The sequence below is a fragment of the Musca domestica genome, unplaced genomic scaffold (genome assembly GCF_030504385.1).
Source record: "Musca domestica strain aabys unplaced genomic scaffold, Musca_domestica.polishedcontigs.V.1.1 32, whole genome shotgun sequence".
Lineage (NCBI taxonomy): Eukaryota > Metazoa > Arthropoda > Insecta > Diptera > Muscidae > Musca > Musca domestica.
In genome coordinates, this window is record NW_026712311.1 from 2,660,979 (window position 1) to 2,678,931 (window position 17,953).

The 17,953-nt window shown below is 33.1% G+C and overlaps 1 protein-coding gene across 6 annotated transcripts in view; it reads left to right on the plus strand.

The window, feature by feature from the left end:
• Positions 1-17,953, plus strand: part of LOC101898946 (mucin-4) — a 155,280-nt gene that overhangs the window by 107,781 nt on the left and 29,546 nt on the right. For all 6 annotated transcript variants that reach the window (XM_059125120.1, XM_059125124.1, XM_059125125.1 and 3 more), the window contains 2 exons: positions 4,974-5,848; positions 16,141-17,912. In XM_059125120.1, coding sequence (XP_058981103.1) covers positions 4,974-5,848; positions 16,141-17,912 — 2,647 coding nt within the window. The remainder of the gene's footprint in view (positions 1-4,973; positions 5,849-16,140; positions 17,913-17,953) is intronic.

The window sequence follows — 17,953 nt, forward strand, 5'->3', positions numbered from 1 at the left end:
CAATTGTGGCTACATCGAAAACCAAGCAATTTTAATATTGATTTATTCAAGTATACACAATTGTGGCGCCCAACGTGTAACAATATTTCAATACTCAAAATAAAAAAAAACTTAAAACACAACAGGAAAATGTCGGTCATAATGGCGCCCAACTTAAAAAATTTAATGATAACTTGAAAAATTTAATATTGATTGACTCAAAAAAGAAAAAGTTAAACTAAATGGCGCCCAACGAGGGGCAATGTATAATTTTAAAACATGATAATTTTTTCCATATTAAAAATTGGTTAATTGATGCCATTCGAATTTCACAGACCAATTTTCACATTGTTAATTTCCAATTGGAATAATTAATGGTAAAGTTACCATATATGGCGCCCAACGTGGGGTTACATCAGGACCTGTTTATTCTGGAAAATTTTCAAAATATTTTCTACGGGAACATTTTTTTAACTCTTTTTTCTAAATTATTGTATTTTTGGAGTGTTTTGCTTTCAAAAACCTAAAAAAATTAAAAAAGTTAAACAAAATGGCGCCCAACGAGGGGCAATGTTGTATTTTACAACTGGATAATTTTTCCGAATTAAAAATTCTTTAATTGGTTATACTCCAATTGCAATAAGTAATGCTAAAGGCTTAGAGACCAGGCTTTTTAAAAGTCCAGAAATCGTAAAAATTTTAAAAAATTAGACCAAGGCCTGGATACCTTCAATAGCCTATGAAAAACCCAGAGATCATAAAAAATCTATAAAAATGGCGCCAAAAAGGTAAGGTTAAGTTCAATTGTAGCTGCATCGAAAAGCAAGCAATTTTAATATTGATTTTTTGAAGTACACACAACTGTGGCGCCCAACGTGTAACAATATTTCAATATTCAAAATAACAAAACTTAAAAAACAACTGGGAATGTCGATCGAGATGGCGCCCAATGGTAATGATAACTTGAATTATTTAATATTGATTAAATCAAGAAAAAATAGAAAAATTTTGACAAAATGGCGCCCAACGAGGGGCAATGTTTAATTTCAAAACAGGATAATTGTTTTCCAAATTAAAAATTGGTTAATTGGTGCCATTAATACTTCAGAGACCAATTTTCACATTCGTATATTCCAATTGGAATAAGTAATGGTAGAGTTACCAAATGTGGCGCCCAACTTGGAGTTATATCAGCACCCATTCAAACTGGAAATTTTTCAAAATATTTTCTACGGGAATTTTTTTAACTCTTTTTTCTTAATTATTGTATTTTTGGAATGCCTTGTTTTCAAAGACCAAAAATAAAAATAAAATTGAAAAAGTTAAACAAAATGGCGCCCAACCAGGGGAAATGTTTAATTTTAAAACTGGATATTTTTTCCGAATTAATAATTCTTTAATTAGTGTTATATTCCAATTGCTATAAGTAATGCTAAAGGCTTCAATACCTTCAACAGGCTATTAAATATCTCGAAATCGTAAAAATGTTAAAAAAAATGGGCCATGGTCTAGAGACCTTTAATAGCCTATGAAGAACCCAGAGACCATGAAAAATCTATAAAAATGCCGCCAAATGTTAAGGTTAAGTTCAATTGTGGCTACATTGAAATCAAAGCAATTTCAATATTGATTTATTTAAGTAAACACAACTGTGGCGCCCAACGTGTAACAATATTTCAATATTCAAAATAACAAAACTTAAGAAACAACAGAGAAATGTCGGTCGAAATGGCATCCAACGGCAATGAAAATTTGAAAAATTTGATTGATTAAATCAAGAAAAAAAATAGAAAAATTTTGGCAAAATGGCGCCCAACGAGGGGCAATGTATTATTTTAAAACTGGATAATTTTTGTTTCAAATTAAAAATTGGTTAATTGGTGCCATTTGTATTTTAGAGACCAATTTTCTCATTCTTATATTCCAATTGGAATAAGTAATGGTAAAGTTACCAAATATGGCGCCCAACGTGGGGTTACATCAGGACCTATTCAAGCTGGAAATTTTTCAAAATATTTTCTACGGGAAATTTTTTAACTCCTTTTTTTAAATTTTTGTATTTTTGAACTGTTTTGTTTTCAAAGACCAAACAAAAAAATTAAAAAGTTAAACAAAATGGCGCCCAACGAAGGCCAATGTTTAATTTTAAAACAGGATAAATGTTTTTCAAATTAAAAATTATTTTATTGGTGTTATATTCCAATTGCAATAAGTAATGCTAAGGGCTTCGAGACCTTCAACAGGCTATTAAATATCCAGAAATCGTAAAAATGTTAGAAAATTGGGCCATGGCCTAAAGACTTTCAATAGGCTATGAAAGATCCAGATCAAGTAAAAAATCTATAAATAAGGGCGCCAAATATGCGATTGAGGGCATTTGTGATTATATCGAATACCAAGCTATTTTAATATTGATTTATTCAAATATACAAAATTGTGGCGCCCAATGTGTAAAAATATCCCTATATTCAAAATAACAAAACTTATAAACAACAGGGAAATGTCGGTCGAAATGGCGCCCAACGGTAATGATAACTTGAATTATTTAATATTGATTAAATCAAGAAAAAATATAAATTTTTTTGACAAAATAGCGCCCAACGATGGGCAATGTTTAATTTTAAAACAGGATAATTTTCTTCCAAATTAAAAGTTGGTTAATTGAAGTCATTTATATTTTACAGACCAATTTTCACATTCGTATATTCCAATTGGAATAAGTAATGGTAAAGTTGACAAATGTGGCGCCCAACGTGGAGTTATATCAGGATCTATTCCATCTGGAAAATTTTCCAAACATTTCCTGCAGAAAATTTTTTCGATCTTCTTTTTTTTATAAAAAATTGTAAATTTTGGGTGTTTTGTTTTCAAAGACCCAATGAAGAAAAAGCTAAACAAAATGGCGCCCAACGAGGGGCAATGTTTAATTTTAAAATAGGGAAATATTTTCAAAAAAAAATTGTTTTCGATCTGCTTTTTAATTTTTTTTTTAATTTTGAGGTATTCTGTTCAAATACCAAAAAAAAGAAAAACTTTCAGAAAATGGCGCCCAACCAGGGGCGAAAAAAAATTTCCGTCGTTTTTTATACCCCCAGCCATGTGGCTAGAGAGTGTATATATCATTTGATACGGCCAAAAAGTATCTCATCGATATAACGATTTTAGACCCTAGGTCCCTTTGGACCAAATCCGTTTCAGCATATTTGGAGTCGATCTAGCGATGTCCGTACGTCCGTCTGTCTGGCTAGTGCGCACAATAACTCTCGAAGGGAGTATCCACTTCCATCCAAACTTGGTATATCGTAATATTATTTTCAAACTAAAATCGAGTTCGGAGTTGGTCCACTTCTTCTGGTACCTCCCCTACAAAAGATCGAATCTTTCAAAAAAATATATTTTCTGCACAGAGAGAGATAAGATCATCCAATTTTGCTCCATCTTTGCAAATCCTAATATTTGCATTAGTGCTAGGTCAGATGCGAAAATGGACACTATCGTTCCACTCCATCAAGTACCTCCCCCACAAAGGGTCAAAGTTTTGAATAATTATAACTCGTATAAAATGTGATGTAAGAGTCCGATTGTCTTCAAATTTCACACATCCCAATATTTTTATTAACCCAAGGTCTGGTGAGAAGATGAAATATATAGGTCCATGCATTCTGGTAGCTCCCCCACAAAGGGTCAAAATTTTGAGTAACCATGAAGTTCATAAATAAAACGCGTAATTAACATCTGTTTACATTCCAGGTTATGTACATCTCAATATTTCCATCAAAAGAAGATCTATTATAAATATAGTAGACATCGGACCATTCATTCTGGTACCACCCCCACAGAGGTTCAAAGCTTTGAATAACCAAAACGAATATAAAATCCGAAATAAGCATCCGATTCTCTTCAAATTACGCACATCGCATTATTTCTACTAACATAAGATCTACTGAGAAAATGAGATATATCGGTCCACTCCTTCTGGTACCTCCCCCACAAAGGGTCAAAATTTTGAATATCCATAAAGCTGATAAAACACGGATGGAAACATCCGATTTGATTCAGACTCGGTACATCTCAATATTTCCATCAACTCAACATCTTTTATAAATATGGTAGAGATCGGACCATTGCTTCTGATACCTCCCCCACAAAGGGCCAAAGGTTCGGAATAACTAAAACGATTATAAAATCTTTAAAGGGCATCCGATTCTCTTCACATTTCACACATCCCATTATTTCTACTAACACAAAATCTGCTGTGAAGATGGGATATATCGGTCCATTCCTTCGGGTACCTCCCCCACAAAGGGTCAAAATTTTGGAATATCCATAAAGCTCTTAAAAACGCGAAATTTACCTCCAATTCCAATCATACTTGGCACATCTCAATATTTCCATCAACACATGGTCTGTTATAAATATGGTAGAGATCGGACCACTTCTTCTGGTACCTCTCTCACAAAAGGGTGAAAGTTTAGAATAACCAAAACGATTATAAAATTCGAAATAAGCCTCCCACTCTCTTTAAATTTCACACATACCAACATTTTTTTATTTTTTCTGGGTCCGCTACGAAATGGACAATATTGGCCCATTCCGTCGGAACCTACTCCTTAGAGGGTCAATAATTTGAATAATCATAACAGAAGTCAAAATATATTTAAATCAATGAACATTGGGTGTTCGAACTGAGGATATACCTCTGTCGGCTAAACCGACTGATACTTTTTAACTCGTTTTCTTTCCATATTGTCTCTTATATCCTCCTCATCGATCCCACCTCGTTTTTTTTCCTCCAAAAACCAAAAGACACAACCTAATCAATCATTTGGGCCATAAAAACCGAACGACTACAACAAAGTCTCTTTAACATTTAACAAAAATACAACAACAAAAATAACAACAACAAATTTTTCACAATTGTCTAATGTTATGTTTCTGGGTCTCTCTCTCTCTTTCTCTTCTCTTCTTTTTTTCCCCCAAATTTGTCTTTGCAGAAAAGCAGTTCCAGCATCTCAAATAGTTCGAATAATTCCACAACTGCAATGCAAAACGAAACCACAACGACGACAACAACAACAACAACAACGAATTTCAATTCAAATTTGAATAAAAATTCAAATTCGTCAATGAACACCCACAAAAGTATGGCAGGGAAAAATATAAGCCTACATGCAATTGTTGGCAACAACAACAACCACCACCACCCCAGTATTGGAGATCGAACAACAAAGACAACAGCATCATTGACACCATCACCGACAACGACGACAACACGACCATCTTGGCAACAACCTACCATATTTAGGCAAAATGGTAACAACACTCCTCCCCACAGCCCCCTAACCAGTCAGCGGGGCAGTAGGGGCCAAACGGCACAGCACAGTACCAGTTCCACACCAAGTTCCAGTCATTCGAGCAAATCACGCGTAGGTGACAACAATTGCTGTGGCAGCAGCGGCAGCGGCAGTGGCAGCAGTGATGAATCTCGTCCACACACCACAGCTGAACTTCGTCATCAACAGCCTCAGCCCCAGCATCAGTCACAGCGTCAACGGGAGCAGTCACTGCCATCGTCGCAACACGAGCAACGACAATCACCTCCTTCTGCGTTGTACCAATTGAAACCGCAGAACGATAGATTGACACCAACGCAATCTGTTCAGCTCAGGCCACAACAGCACAGCTATAATCGTGTCGATTTGGAAAGTTTCCGGCATTATGGCAGCAGCAACAACAACAACAACATCATCACCAGCCACCACATTACCAGCGACACATATGCGAATGATTCGGCTCCGGCTCTTTCCACCGATCATCAGCATCATCATCACCATTCCCATCATAACGACGATGATGGAGATGGTTTACGGTAAGTTTTATTTTCAGCAGCAGAATATCAATATTTTTCCCCTACATTTTGAGGTTGGTTGTGGTTCGAAAGGCGGGGGCAGGTGTATTTAGTTCGTTGGAGGGTTTGTAACATTTTGGAGAATATTTTTTTTCCAGGGGCATTTGAATATCAAAAGGCGATTTTTGAGGATATTTTTTTTTTTTTTTTCAAGAATATTCGCAATTTTAAAGATAGAATTTTAAGGATATCATTTCAAGGTCGTTTAAAAAATATTCCAGGCATCTGCGGAAGAAAAATTTTAGAATTATAGGGCCATGGGAATTTCAAAATTATTTGTCTACGAAAATTTAACCATTTTTGATTGAATATCTTTATTGACTTTTTTGCAATTTTTTTCAAGGAACCCCTATCCTTGGATTTTTGAGGATATTTTTTTCAGAGACTCCCTGACCTCTAAACATGGGATTTTAAATTATTTTTGGACGACCTTTTAGTATCTTATTTCGAAACCTGCAATTTTAATTTTTTTGGACCATTTTTAAAAATTAATTTTTTTATTGAATTTTTTGCAAAATGTTTTTCAAGAACATATTAACTTTCGATCGTTGGATTTTTGGGGATATTTTTTTCAGAGACTCTCTGACTTCCAAACATGGGATTTTTAAAATATTTTTGGAGGGGCAGCAAACCCTGGAATTTATAGTTTTTTTTTTTTTCATTTTCATTTCAATGATATTTGTCTAGGAAAATTGGACCATTTTTTAATATTGAATAATTTTATTTTACTTTCTTGAAATTTTTTAGGGACACATAAAGCTCCGATCATTGAATTTTTTAGGATTTTTTTCCAGATAATCTCTAACCTCCAAACATGGGTTTTTTAAATTATTTTTGAATCTTATTTCGAGCCCTGAAAATTCTAGAAAAATTCAACCATCTATATTTATTTTTATAGATTATTTTTGAAATATTTTTTTCAAGGACATTTAAACTTCCGATCCTTGGATTTTCGGGGCATTTTTAAAATCTTTTTTCAAAGCCTGGAACTTTGATTTTTTTTTTTTTTATAGGGACGAAATATTTTAGGATTGGTAAGCCATGGGAATTTAAATTTTTTTTCTAGGAAAATTCAACCGTCTGTGAATATTTTTATAGATTTTTTTTAAATATTTTTTAATGACATTTAACTTCCCATTCTTGGATTTTTATGCGCACGAAAGATTTTGAAATTTGTAGACCATGAGCATTTCAAAAATATTTTTCTGGGAAAATTGTACCATTTTTGAAAATGAAATATTTTTTTTTTCAAGGACATTTAAATTTATTTGATTTTTGAGGATATTTTTTCGGAGACTCTGAGTATTATTTTTCTCGGAATATTTTTATAGATTTTTTTTAAATATTTTTTAGGGACATTTAACCTACATCCTTGGATTTTAAAATTTTCAAAATATTTTTGGGAACCTCTTAGAATCTTAAATTAAACCTTTGAATTTTTATTTTGTTTTTTTTTTTATTTTTTAAAAGGACGAAATATTTTAAAATTATTAGACCCTGGGAAAAATATTTGGACATTTAACCTCTGATCCTTGGATTTTTGAGAATATTTTTCCGGGACTCTTTGAACGGGTTTTTTAAAATATTTTTAGGGGACCACTTAGAATCTTATTTCGAACCATGGAATTTTTAATGTTTTCCTTTTTTTTCAGAGACTCTCTGACTTCCAAACATGGGATTTTTTAAATATTTTAAGGGACCTCGAGCCCTGGAATTTAGTTTTTTTTTTTTTCATTTTCATTTTTTTATGCGAACGAAAAATTTTGGAACTAAGGGGCCATAGGAATTGCAAAAATATGTGTCTAGGAAAATTGAACCATTTTTCACAATTGAATATTTTTATAGATTTTTTGTAATATTTTTTTCTCAAGAACATTTAAACTTCCGATCCTTGGATTTTTGAGGATATTTTTTCGGAGACTTCCTGACCTCCAACATGAGTTTTTTAGAATATTTTTGGAAATCTTATCTGAAACCCTGGAATTTCGTATTTTTTTAAATTCATTTTTTATGGGGACGAAATATTTCGAAATTGGTAGGCCATGAGAATTTCAAAGAGATTTGTTTAAGAAAATTACCTTGGAATTTTGTAGTTCTTCCATTTTCATTTTTTTTCGGACGAAATATTTTGGAGTTGGTAGGCCATGAGAATTTCAAAAATATTTTTTTAGGAAAATTGAATAACCCAAAATTTTTTTTATGAATTTTCTGCAAATTTTTTTCTGGGAGATATTTTTCGGAGAATCTCATATCTCTAAACTTGAGGTTTTTAAATATTTTCGGGGCCTTTTTGAAATCTTGTTTCGAACCCTGGAAATTTGAAATTTCTTTAATTTTTATTTTTTTATGGAGACGAAATATTTAGGATTGGTACGCCATGGGAATTTCAAAAAATTTTTTCTAGGAAAATTCAACCATCTATAAATATTTTTATAGATTATTTTTGAAATATTTTATTTCAAGGACATTTAACCTCCCATCCATGGATTTTTGGGGATATATTTTCGAAGACTCCCTGAAATCCAAACATGGGATTTTTAAAACATTTTTGTTGGGCCTCGAACCTTAAAATTTTGTGGTTTTTTTTTCTCATTTTTTATGGGGACGAAAGATTTTGAAATTGGTAGCCCATGAGCATTTCAAAAATATTTTTCTGAGAAAATTTTACCATTTTCGGAAATTAAATATTTTTTTCAAGGACATCTCAATGTCCGATTCTTTGATTTTTTAAGGATATTTTTTTCGGAGAATCTTTGAGATTTTCAATAATATTTTTCTAGGAGATGGTTGAATTATCTATGAATATTTTTGTAGTTTTTTTTTTAAATATTTTTTCCAAGGACATTTTACCACCATCCTTGGGTTTTTAAATTTTTAAAATATTTATCAAGCTTTGGAATTTTGATTTTTTTTTCATTTTCACTGAATTTTTATAACGACGAAATATTTTAAAATTATTAGACCATGGGAATTTCAAAAAATATTTGTACATTTAACCTCTGAATCTTGGATTTTTTAGGATATTTTTCGTAGACTCTATGACCGAGTTTTTTTTTAAATATTTTTAGGCGACCTTTTAGAATCTTATTTCGAACACTAGAATTTTAAAATTTATATATATATATATATTTTTTTTTTTATTGACCATTTTTAAAATATATATTTTTTATTGAATTCTTTGCAGTATTTTTTTTATTCGATCCTTGGAATTTTGAAGATATTTTTGCAGAGACTCTCTGACTTCCAAAACATAGGATTTTTAAAATATTTTTAGGGGCATCGAGCTCTGAAATTTAGACCCCTTTTTTGTAGGCCATGGGACTTTTAAAAATATTTCTCAAGGAAAATTGAAACATTTTAAAAAATATATTTTTTTATTGAATTTTTTGCAACATTTCTTCAAGGACAATTAAACCTCCGAATTTGGATTTTGAGGAAATTTTTTTCAGAGACTCTGACATGCGAATTTTTAATAATTTTTTTTGGGGGACCTTTTTTAAATCATGTCTCAGGGCCATTCAGACATCAAACCCTAGGATTTTAACATTCTTTTAAAACTATTCCTTTTCATGGACATTTGGAACTCCGAGCCGGTGATTTAAAATAATATTTATTTTTAATATAAAATATTTTAAAATATGAAAAGAATAATTTTTTAGGAATACTTTGGTAAAATATGACCTCCTTTTAACATTTTCCAGTGAATTTTTAAATATTTTTTCAGATATAATAATAAAATCCAACCCTGGGATTTTTAGGAATACTTTTTTGTAGACTGTTTTTTAGTTTTTTAAGTTTTTATACCCTCTACCATACAGAGTATGGATGGTATATTAAGTTCGTTATTCCGTTTGTAACTCATCGAAACAATAATATATTCTTGATCAGCTTAAAATTCTAAGACGATTTAATTCTGTCCGTCCGTCCGTTGTTTCTCCCAGAAGTAGAAATTTTAGATACATTTTTTTACAAAATTGAACTCAATACTAGACTAGATTTTTTTTCAAGGACCAATAAACGTAGATTTTTTAAAGAATTTTGTTTAGGACCAATAAACGTGGTTTTTTAAGATTTTTTTCAAGGACCAATAAACGTAATTTTTTTTAAGATGTTTTTTTTCAAGAACCAAAAAAAAATATTTTCGAAGAACTACGAAGTTTTTTTAAAGGATTCTTTAAGAATTTTTAAAGGAACAATAAACGTGGATTTTTTAAAGAATATTTCTTCAACGACTACAAGGCGTGGATAACTAAATATTTTTTAGGATTTTTTTAAAAATTTGGATTATTAAAAAAATATTTGTTTGGGTTTTTTAACTTGGATTAGCAAAAAAAAATAGGTTTTCTTTTTAAAAAAATTTGGATTATTAAAAATATTTTTTCAACAACGAAACCTCCAAACCTGGGATTTTTTGGAAATATTTATGTTGGGACATTCTGGTCTGAAACCATGAGATTTTTTTTTAAACAATTGTGGTTATTATTCTAAATCAACCCTACTAATTTTAAGAATATTTTTGGCGAATTTATTTAAGAATCTTTGTTTTAAAGAACTACGCTGGAATTTTAAATATTTTTTAAAAGATATTAAGACACTTAACTCCCCTTTTTTTTGACTACTGGACAACCTCCAAACCCTAAATTTAAAAAAAAAAATATTTACAAAATTTCGAAACATGGAAATCATTAGATCGTATTTTTTTTTAAATAATTTGGTGGTCCTGTGGTTATTTTTGAAATATTTTTTTCAAGGGCATTCAGAACTCTTTTTTTGAGGACAGGGACTTTCTGACTTCCATCCTCCCAACCAACCCTGGGAAGTTTTAATAATTATTTTGAATAATTATTAGCCTCCTTAACATCTAAATTTTTAAAAAGTTTCTTTATACAATTTCGAAACATGGAAATCATTAGAACATTATTTTTTTCTGAATAATTTTGTGATCCTATGAATATTTCTGAGTGATTTTTTAAATCTTTTTTCAAGGGCGTTCAGAACTCTTTTTTTTTTTGAGGACAGGGACTTTCTCACTTCCATTCATGCAATTTTTGACAACACTTGGAATTTTTATTTTTCTTTTTCATTAAACACTTAATTTTAAATATTAAAACACTTAATTTTGAAGTAGTTTTTCTATGAACTACTGCACTAGGCCTCCAATGCTAGGAAGTTTTAATAATTATTTTGAATAATTATTAAGCTACATTAACATTTTTTTGTCCCTGACCTCTAATTGGGATTTTTTCGGAGAATATTTTTACGAAATTTTTAAATGTTTTCTAATCCGCTATTATATATATATTTTGTAAGATTTTTTTAAAGATTTTTCACCTTTCTTAATTAATTTTGGCATCGGTATTAATTTCGCTTCATTTTCGTATTTTTCTTAATGAGCGATTCCAACTTCATGGTGTAGCCTATACGAGATTCGTCTTCCACCAACCATTACAACGCTACTATTTTATTTCATGTTGTTTGCTTTTGTTTTAATCGAAACAAAACATCCCTCTTGACACAATCTCTTCTCTCTCTCTCTCTCTCGCCAGAGTACACTGGCTCATTCGATATCACTCACATTCATTTGTATTTTTGTTAAATGAATAATTTGTTGCCTCATTTGTTGTTGTTGCTGCTGTTATTTTTGTTGTTGTTGTTTGGTTTTTGTGAAATTATCTTTGGAGGGAGGCTATTAACAACAATTGGCAGTTTTGCAATTTATTTGAGTTTTAATTGTGTTTTCGAGAGGTTCGGTAAGAGATGATCGATCGATGCAACGGCAGCATCAGCAGCAACGCAACAACAGCAATGAAAGAGTGCGACAATTTCTTTGTGATTTTTTTCAACTAAAAAAAAATATATATATATAATTTTCCCTTAAACAAAATTTATATCTTAAATTAAATCAAATTAAATTTTTGAAATTAGAAAAAAGTGCAATAATACAAATTTGTGATGTGAGAAAAATCAAGCAAATGATGTCATGTCAAAAATTTACGCATTTAAATAAAATGCAAAAAAGGAAACAGTGACACACACATCGTTTTGTTCAAATTCGATTTAATGTGAATAAGAGTTGTGAAGTGTTTGGAATTCAATTGAAAATAAATAAAAAAAAATATTGAAAATTAAAATTTTGATTATAAAAAATTATTGATTAAAAAAAAACAAAAGACTTAAGACACAAGTGTAACAAATGTAGAAAGTTTTTGCCTCAAAAACAAACGATTTTAAGAAACAAATATTGAATAAATTAGCCGGTTCGGATAAAAAATTAACAAAATCTAACAGCTCACCGGATTGAGGGCGAAATTACTCCTCCTATCAATGGATTTTTAAATATATTTTTCGGTTTTAGAAAGGCTTTCCAAGCTTTTGAAATATGTTAAGGCACCTTTAAGCGATAGTGAATTTTTTCAAGTTTCCATAGTCTGTTTATTCTTCTTTAAATAATGTTTTGAGCCCTCCAATTAATAGTATTTTTTTTTTTTCATCAATTTTCCAAATCTCTAGATTTTGCAGTTTTTGATAAATATTCCAAGCCTCATCTGCAGGTCGTGGATTTGTTAAAAAAAATTCTCTATGGTTCGCTAACCTTTTTTTTTTCTGGAGTTTTGAAATATTTTTTGCAAGCCTGAATAATCTATCATGGATTTTTACAAAGTTTTCAATTTATCTTATTTTAAAGGGTTTCCAAACCGTTTCTTTGGATTGCGTATTTCCGATTTTTTTATATTCTAAGCTTTATCTTTGGATCCGATAATTTTTTTTTTTATAGATTTCTAAAATTTCGTTAATTTCTCATGGGTTTTTCAAATTCCGTAAACGATCGTTGATATTTTTTCTTGTAATTTTGTGTCAATATCTTTATTCAACCGATGTCCGTCCGTCTGTGTAAATTACTCTAGCTTCCGAACGAATTAAAGTAGATTGATAAAATTTTACTCAAATGTATATTATGTCTGCAGGACTTTTGGTATTGAAAATGGGTCATGCAGATCCACGTTTTGGTATAGCCCCCATATAACGGTACCTCCCGATATTCGGTATTTTGATGAATTCGGCATTATTATTTACCGAAATTGTTTCAAATTTATTATTTGCATTTGAATATTGGAATGGCTTATGACAAAAGTTTTCTATGTAGGTCCATGTTGTCGTATAGACCCTAATATAACAGTTACATTCGGTATTTTTAAAATTTTAACAGATTTTTTAACGGATTTTTTTTGAGAATTGCCAAATTCGTTCCAAATGGTGGAGGGTATTCAAAGTTTTAGCTTTTTTACTTGTTTCTGTTTTTTTAAATTTTTCAAGGACTCATTAAGGGTCATGGATTTTTTAATAATATTTTCCGGAATTTGTGATTTTCATAATTTTTTTCAAATATTCTTTGCAAGCCTCATTAATCTATCTAATTTTTTTTAAGTTTTCAATTTCTCTCCACTCACTTCAGTTTTTCTACATATTTTTCCTCTGTTGATTATGTATTTTTACAGATTTCTTTAAGTCCTCAACCACCCTTTGAGAGTCTTGAATTTTTAATTTAAATTTTGATTTGAATAAAAGAAATCTGAAAACCCCTTTCAAGAATTGTGACTATTTTTTTATTTTTATTTTTTTTTTTTTTTAATTTTCCAAACCGATTTTGTTTGGATCATCAATTTTTTTATATTCCAAGCCTCATCTGTGGATCCAATATTTTTTAAAGATTTCTCTAAATTTCGTTAATTGATCATGTGTTTCTCAAATGTGTTTCAAGCTTCCATAAACGATCGTTGATATTTTTAAGATTTTCCGAGCATTCCTATTCCCCAATAAACGTTAAAGTTTTTCATATTTTTTTAATGGATTGCGGATCTTTGCAATATTTTTTCAAGCCTCATTAGATGGTCTTAATATTTTTTTTAAGATTTTCTAAGCCTCTTCTATTGATCGTGCATTTAAAAAAAAAAAATTCCAGGAGGTCTGGAGGCCTGCTCAATCGATCGGAGCCTTTTTATACCCTACACCACAAGGTCGTCAGGGTATTATGTCTTTGTGCATTTGTTTGTAACATGGAAAAGGATACGAGGGTCTATAGTTACTTGTGAGAATCACTTTCTGAGTCGATTTATGCATGGCAGTCCGTCTGTCCATGTATTTTTGTGAACAAAATGCACATCGCATATATTATCCGATTGAGATAAAATTTTCCAAACGATATTTATTTAACCCAGGCACTAACCTTATTGAAATTTGTAAGAATCGGTTCAAATTTAGATATAGCTCCCATATATATCTTCCACCGATTTAGGGTAAATTGTGCACCAAATGGCTAGTATGAGTCCAAATGACCTGAATTTTGGTACATCCCACCGAATTCAGTCTAGAAGCAAGAAAATCAAATTTGGTGAAAATCGGTTCAGATATAGTTTTAGCTCCCTTATATATGTTCCATCCGATTTGGCATCTAAGTCCCTTATGTTTCTTTTTATATCACCATTTTCGTAATATACGTTTTTATGACCAACCGTCGATACTTTTGACCCATATTTTCCGCCTTAACAGTTAATTGAGATTTTTTAAAGATTTTTTTAATTGATCTAGAATTCTGCGAGACTACAGGGTGAGATAAAAAAACTGCAACAAAATCAAACGCCATAATTTTGACATTTTTTTTTTTAATTTTATTCAATGAAAGCAAGAAATGTCGGAAATAGCATCAAATTTTAGAATAAGTTTCGATTCGTTCGAATTGGTCATCATTGGCACGAATTATGGCCTTCAAACGGCCAACGAAACCGTCACTCGCCACTGGAATGTTGCTGTGCGGTATTTGGGCCCATTCCCGGCGAAGCGCTTGCTTGAGTTGATCGACACTTTGGCATTTTTTAGTTTTTTGGCATTTTTAGTGCGTGCCCAAGGCTATAATGCACCCTCCAGGTTTTTTCGCGATAATAATACACCCTTCAGATTTTTTCGGGATAATAATACACCTTTCAGATTTTTTTCGCGATAATATTCGGCATTTATTCTGATGCCACGGTGATTAATACAAGCGGGAAGCGACCTGTCGGCTGTTATGGCGGCCCACACCATCACCATGGCCGGCGCTAGAATTCTGGTGTCCAACCGAAGGTGCATATTTTCAGCAAGTTTTGGCAAGTAAACACGATCATCATTCATTTTGTTTGTTTACAAACTGCTGGACAACGAATGTTTTCTCATCGGAGGCAGAGAAAATCAAATTCGGCAGTTCACCATTTTCGGCCAAGCGAAGCAACTCTCTAGCTCTTTTGAGTCTATTTTCTTTCTGTTGCGGTGTAAGTTCTTGCACTTTTTGGAATTTCAAGGGCTTTACTCCGAGCTTATATTTCAATATTTGCCAAATGGAATATTGCGATATTTTCAGCTCACGAGCCATTTTTCGGCAACTGCGACGCGGGTTTCTATTCGAAGTCGTTTCTGTATTTTCCGAACCATTTCGGATGATGTTACTTTCTTCTTCCGTCCACTTCCTTGACATATGTCGGGCTACGCTACCACGGTATCACAGTAACGAACGATGGTACGAGACGCAAAAGATTTATTCACAGTTAAATGCTGGAGTGCTCTAACGATAGCCACTTGTGCTTTTCTAGCCAAACATAAAGAAATAACACTATCACGCTTGAATTCCATCCCGAATAATTTTTTTTCTGGAAAATTCTCACCAAAATACTTTTGTACGCTTGTAAACAATTAAATGAGCTTTCACAGGAATAATTTTAATAGCTGTCGGACGAGTGGCTTAGAAATGACAGCAGTCTGAAGTTGGTTGCAGTTTTTTTCATCTCAACCTGTATGTCTCCCGAAATATCACCATTTTCGTAAATACATTTTTTTTTTGTTTAACCTTTCTCTGGAATTATCTTTGTGATCCATGGGCCTGGAATATTTTTTGTAGAACTTCTGTGGTTTTTTTAAACTAAAAGATATTGAATTTTGAGTATCGTCGTATATTTTTTAATTTTTTTCCATACCTTCCAAATCTCTTTATTTTCATACCTTTTTCCAAAAATATCACCATTTGCGTAAATACATTTTTAAAGTTGTTGTCCTTAAGATTCAATCCTAGTGTTGTTGTGTGAATATCGACCTTCCTTGAGAAAATCATTTCGGCAGAGTTCTAATCGAAAATTAGTTTGATTATATTTTTATATCCTCGAATTTTAAATATTTTTTCCTAAATTATCCCTCCATAATTCTTCATTTTTCTCTCACATCTTTTTCAGACTCTCTTCAAGACATTTGCGCCGACAACAAATACCCAGAGACAGTGACTACTCAGCGGCACCATCCTCCCTGCATAGATCCCGATCTATATCCACAGACGATTTAAGTACGGACTGGGACATTAACGGTGTGGACAACGAAGAACCGGCCGAGTGGAGGCGAGTCAGTAAATTGCGAAGATCATTTCAAAATTCCGGTAGCACAAAAATCGAAACCACAATTCCGCCACCAAGACGGCCGCTCGATTTGCCAGAAAGTTCGGTGAGCGTTTCAAAAATTCGAGCTGAATTGGAGAATGGTAGACGTTTGAATACGGTTATGAAAAATAATCACGTAGATTTGGCGGCACTAAGTTCCATATTGAATGGACCGGATAATAAGCCCGTGTCACCCTCACTTTCTTCGACGCGCAGTAGTTTTCTGACAGCTGAGTCTTTAAAGGAAATAAGAGGAAAACTGAAGAGACTATCGGACGAATCATTGTATAAGGAAGATTTTATTATTAGCCAGCAAACGAATGCGGAATTACCGGAACAGGAACACATCGAAGTCCAGCCATCGACAATAAGGAAAAGTGTGGAAAAATCTCCGGAGAGATATACAAGTAGAAGTACAGAGAGAAGAGAAGAGGAACCGGCTGGTAAGCATAACACCAACAGCCTGGAATCCCGACTGAAATTCAAGGAAACCAATCCCACAGAGTGGCATTTGAGGAGGAAATCATATGGTTTTGAGAAAATGTCACCACCTGACAAGACCTCCATGCAACGCATGGATGCCTCCACGGACAGTGGCCTGGGTCGCTCGGGAGAGTTGCAGAATTGGTCACCCACCACTCAGGATAGCAATCGTACGGTTGTGGTACGCTTGGGAGAAAATTCTGGTACTCCGAGATCCTCCATAACAGGCCTCACATCCTCCAGCTCGGTCCACAGGCGATTTAGGCAACAAAAATCCTATGATGAATCGGAAAATTCTCCCGAAGAGGAGATGGCGCCCAATAAACGCCATTCCATTGCTGTGGATGATCGGGATCAATATGTACGCGATAATGGTAGGCAAACTACCCAGGTCCGCCTCAACGGTTTCTATGAAAGGAACTCACCTTTGGGGGAAGGGAAGTTTGTGCAAACCTCCGAAATGTTGACCACCTCCAGTGGAGGATTTTCGCAAAAGGTACAACAAAAACGTGTGGAATTTTGCAAAACCGAGGTCCACTTTGCCACCGAATCGGGTAGGGTAAATATTGTGGAAACCGATAGTAAACCACCGCCAACGAATAATTTTAGAAGACGGCGTAGCCGTAGTTCCAGTGTGGGACCATTGCAGAGTTTGGTGAAATCGGCCACGACAGTTTCGACCACAAGCACGGCCAGCTCATCTTCGGTGGCCATGCCAGTTACCCTCTTCGGAGATGATAAATTGCGAAGAAAGACAATTGCCTCGACGACGGTGGCCTATAGGGCGCCATTGGTAGATTCTCCAGAACCAGACAAACAAATCGCCGCAACACCGGCCATTAAAAATGTAACCGTCACCACAGTGGCGGAATCCTATGGCAATTCGGAAAGTTCCCGCAGTAGCTATGCCTCTACCAGCGGGGTGGATACCACCGATTATGAAACCGATGAAATGACCTCTCTGCGAGGTATTTTAAAGAATAAGCCAGCCAAGCCGAAACCTTATGTTTTGGGGGAAAACATCGACAAACCCGATGAGCTGTGGGGTGTTCAGTCGATTAAGTCAATGAAAGGACCAGGTGAAACGAGAGGTAAGTTAAGACTCTAAGTTCTACAAAAAAAAATATTTAAT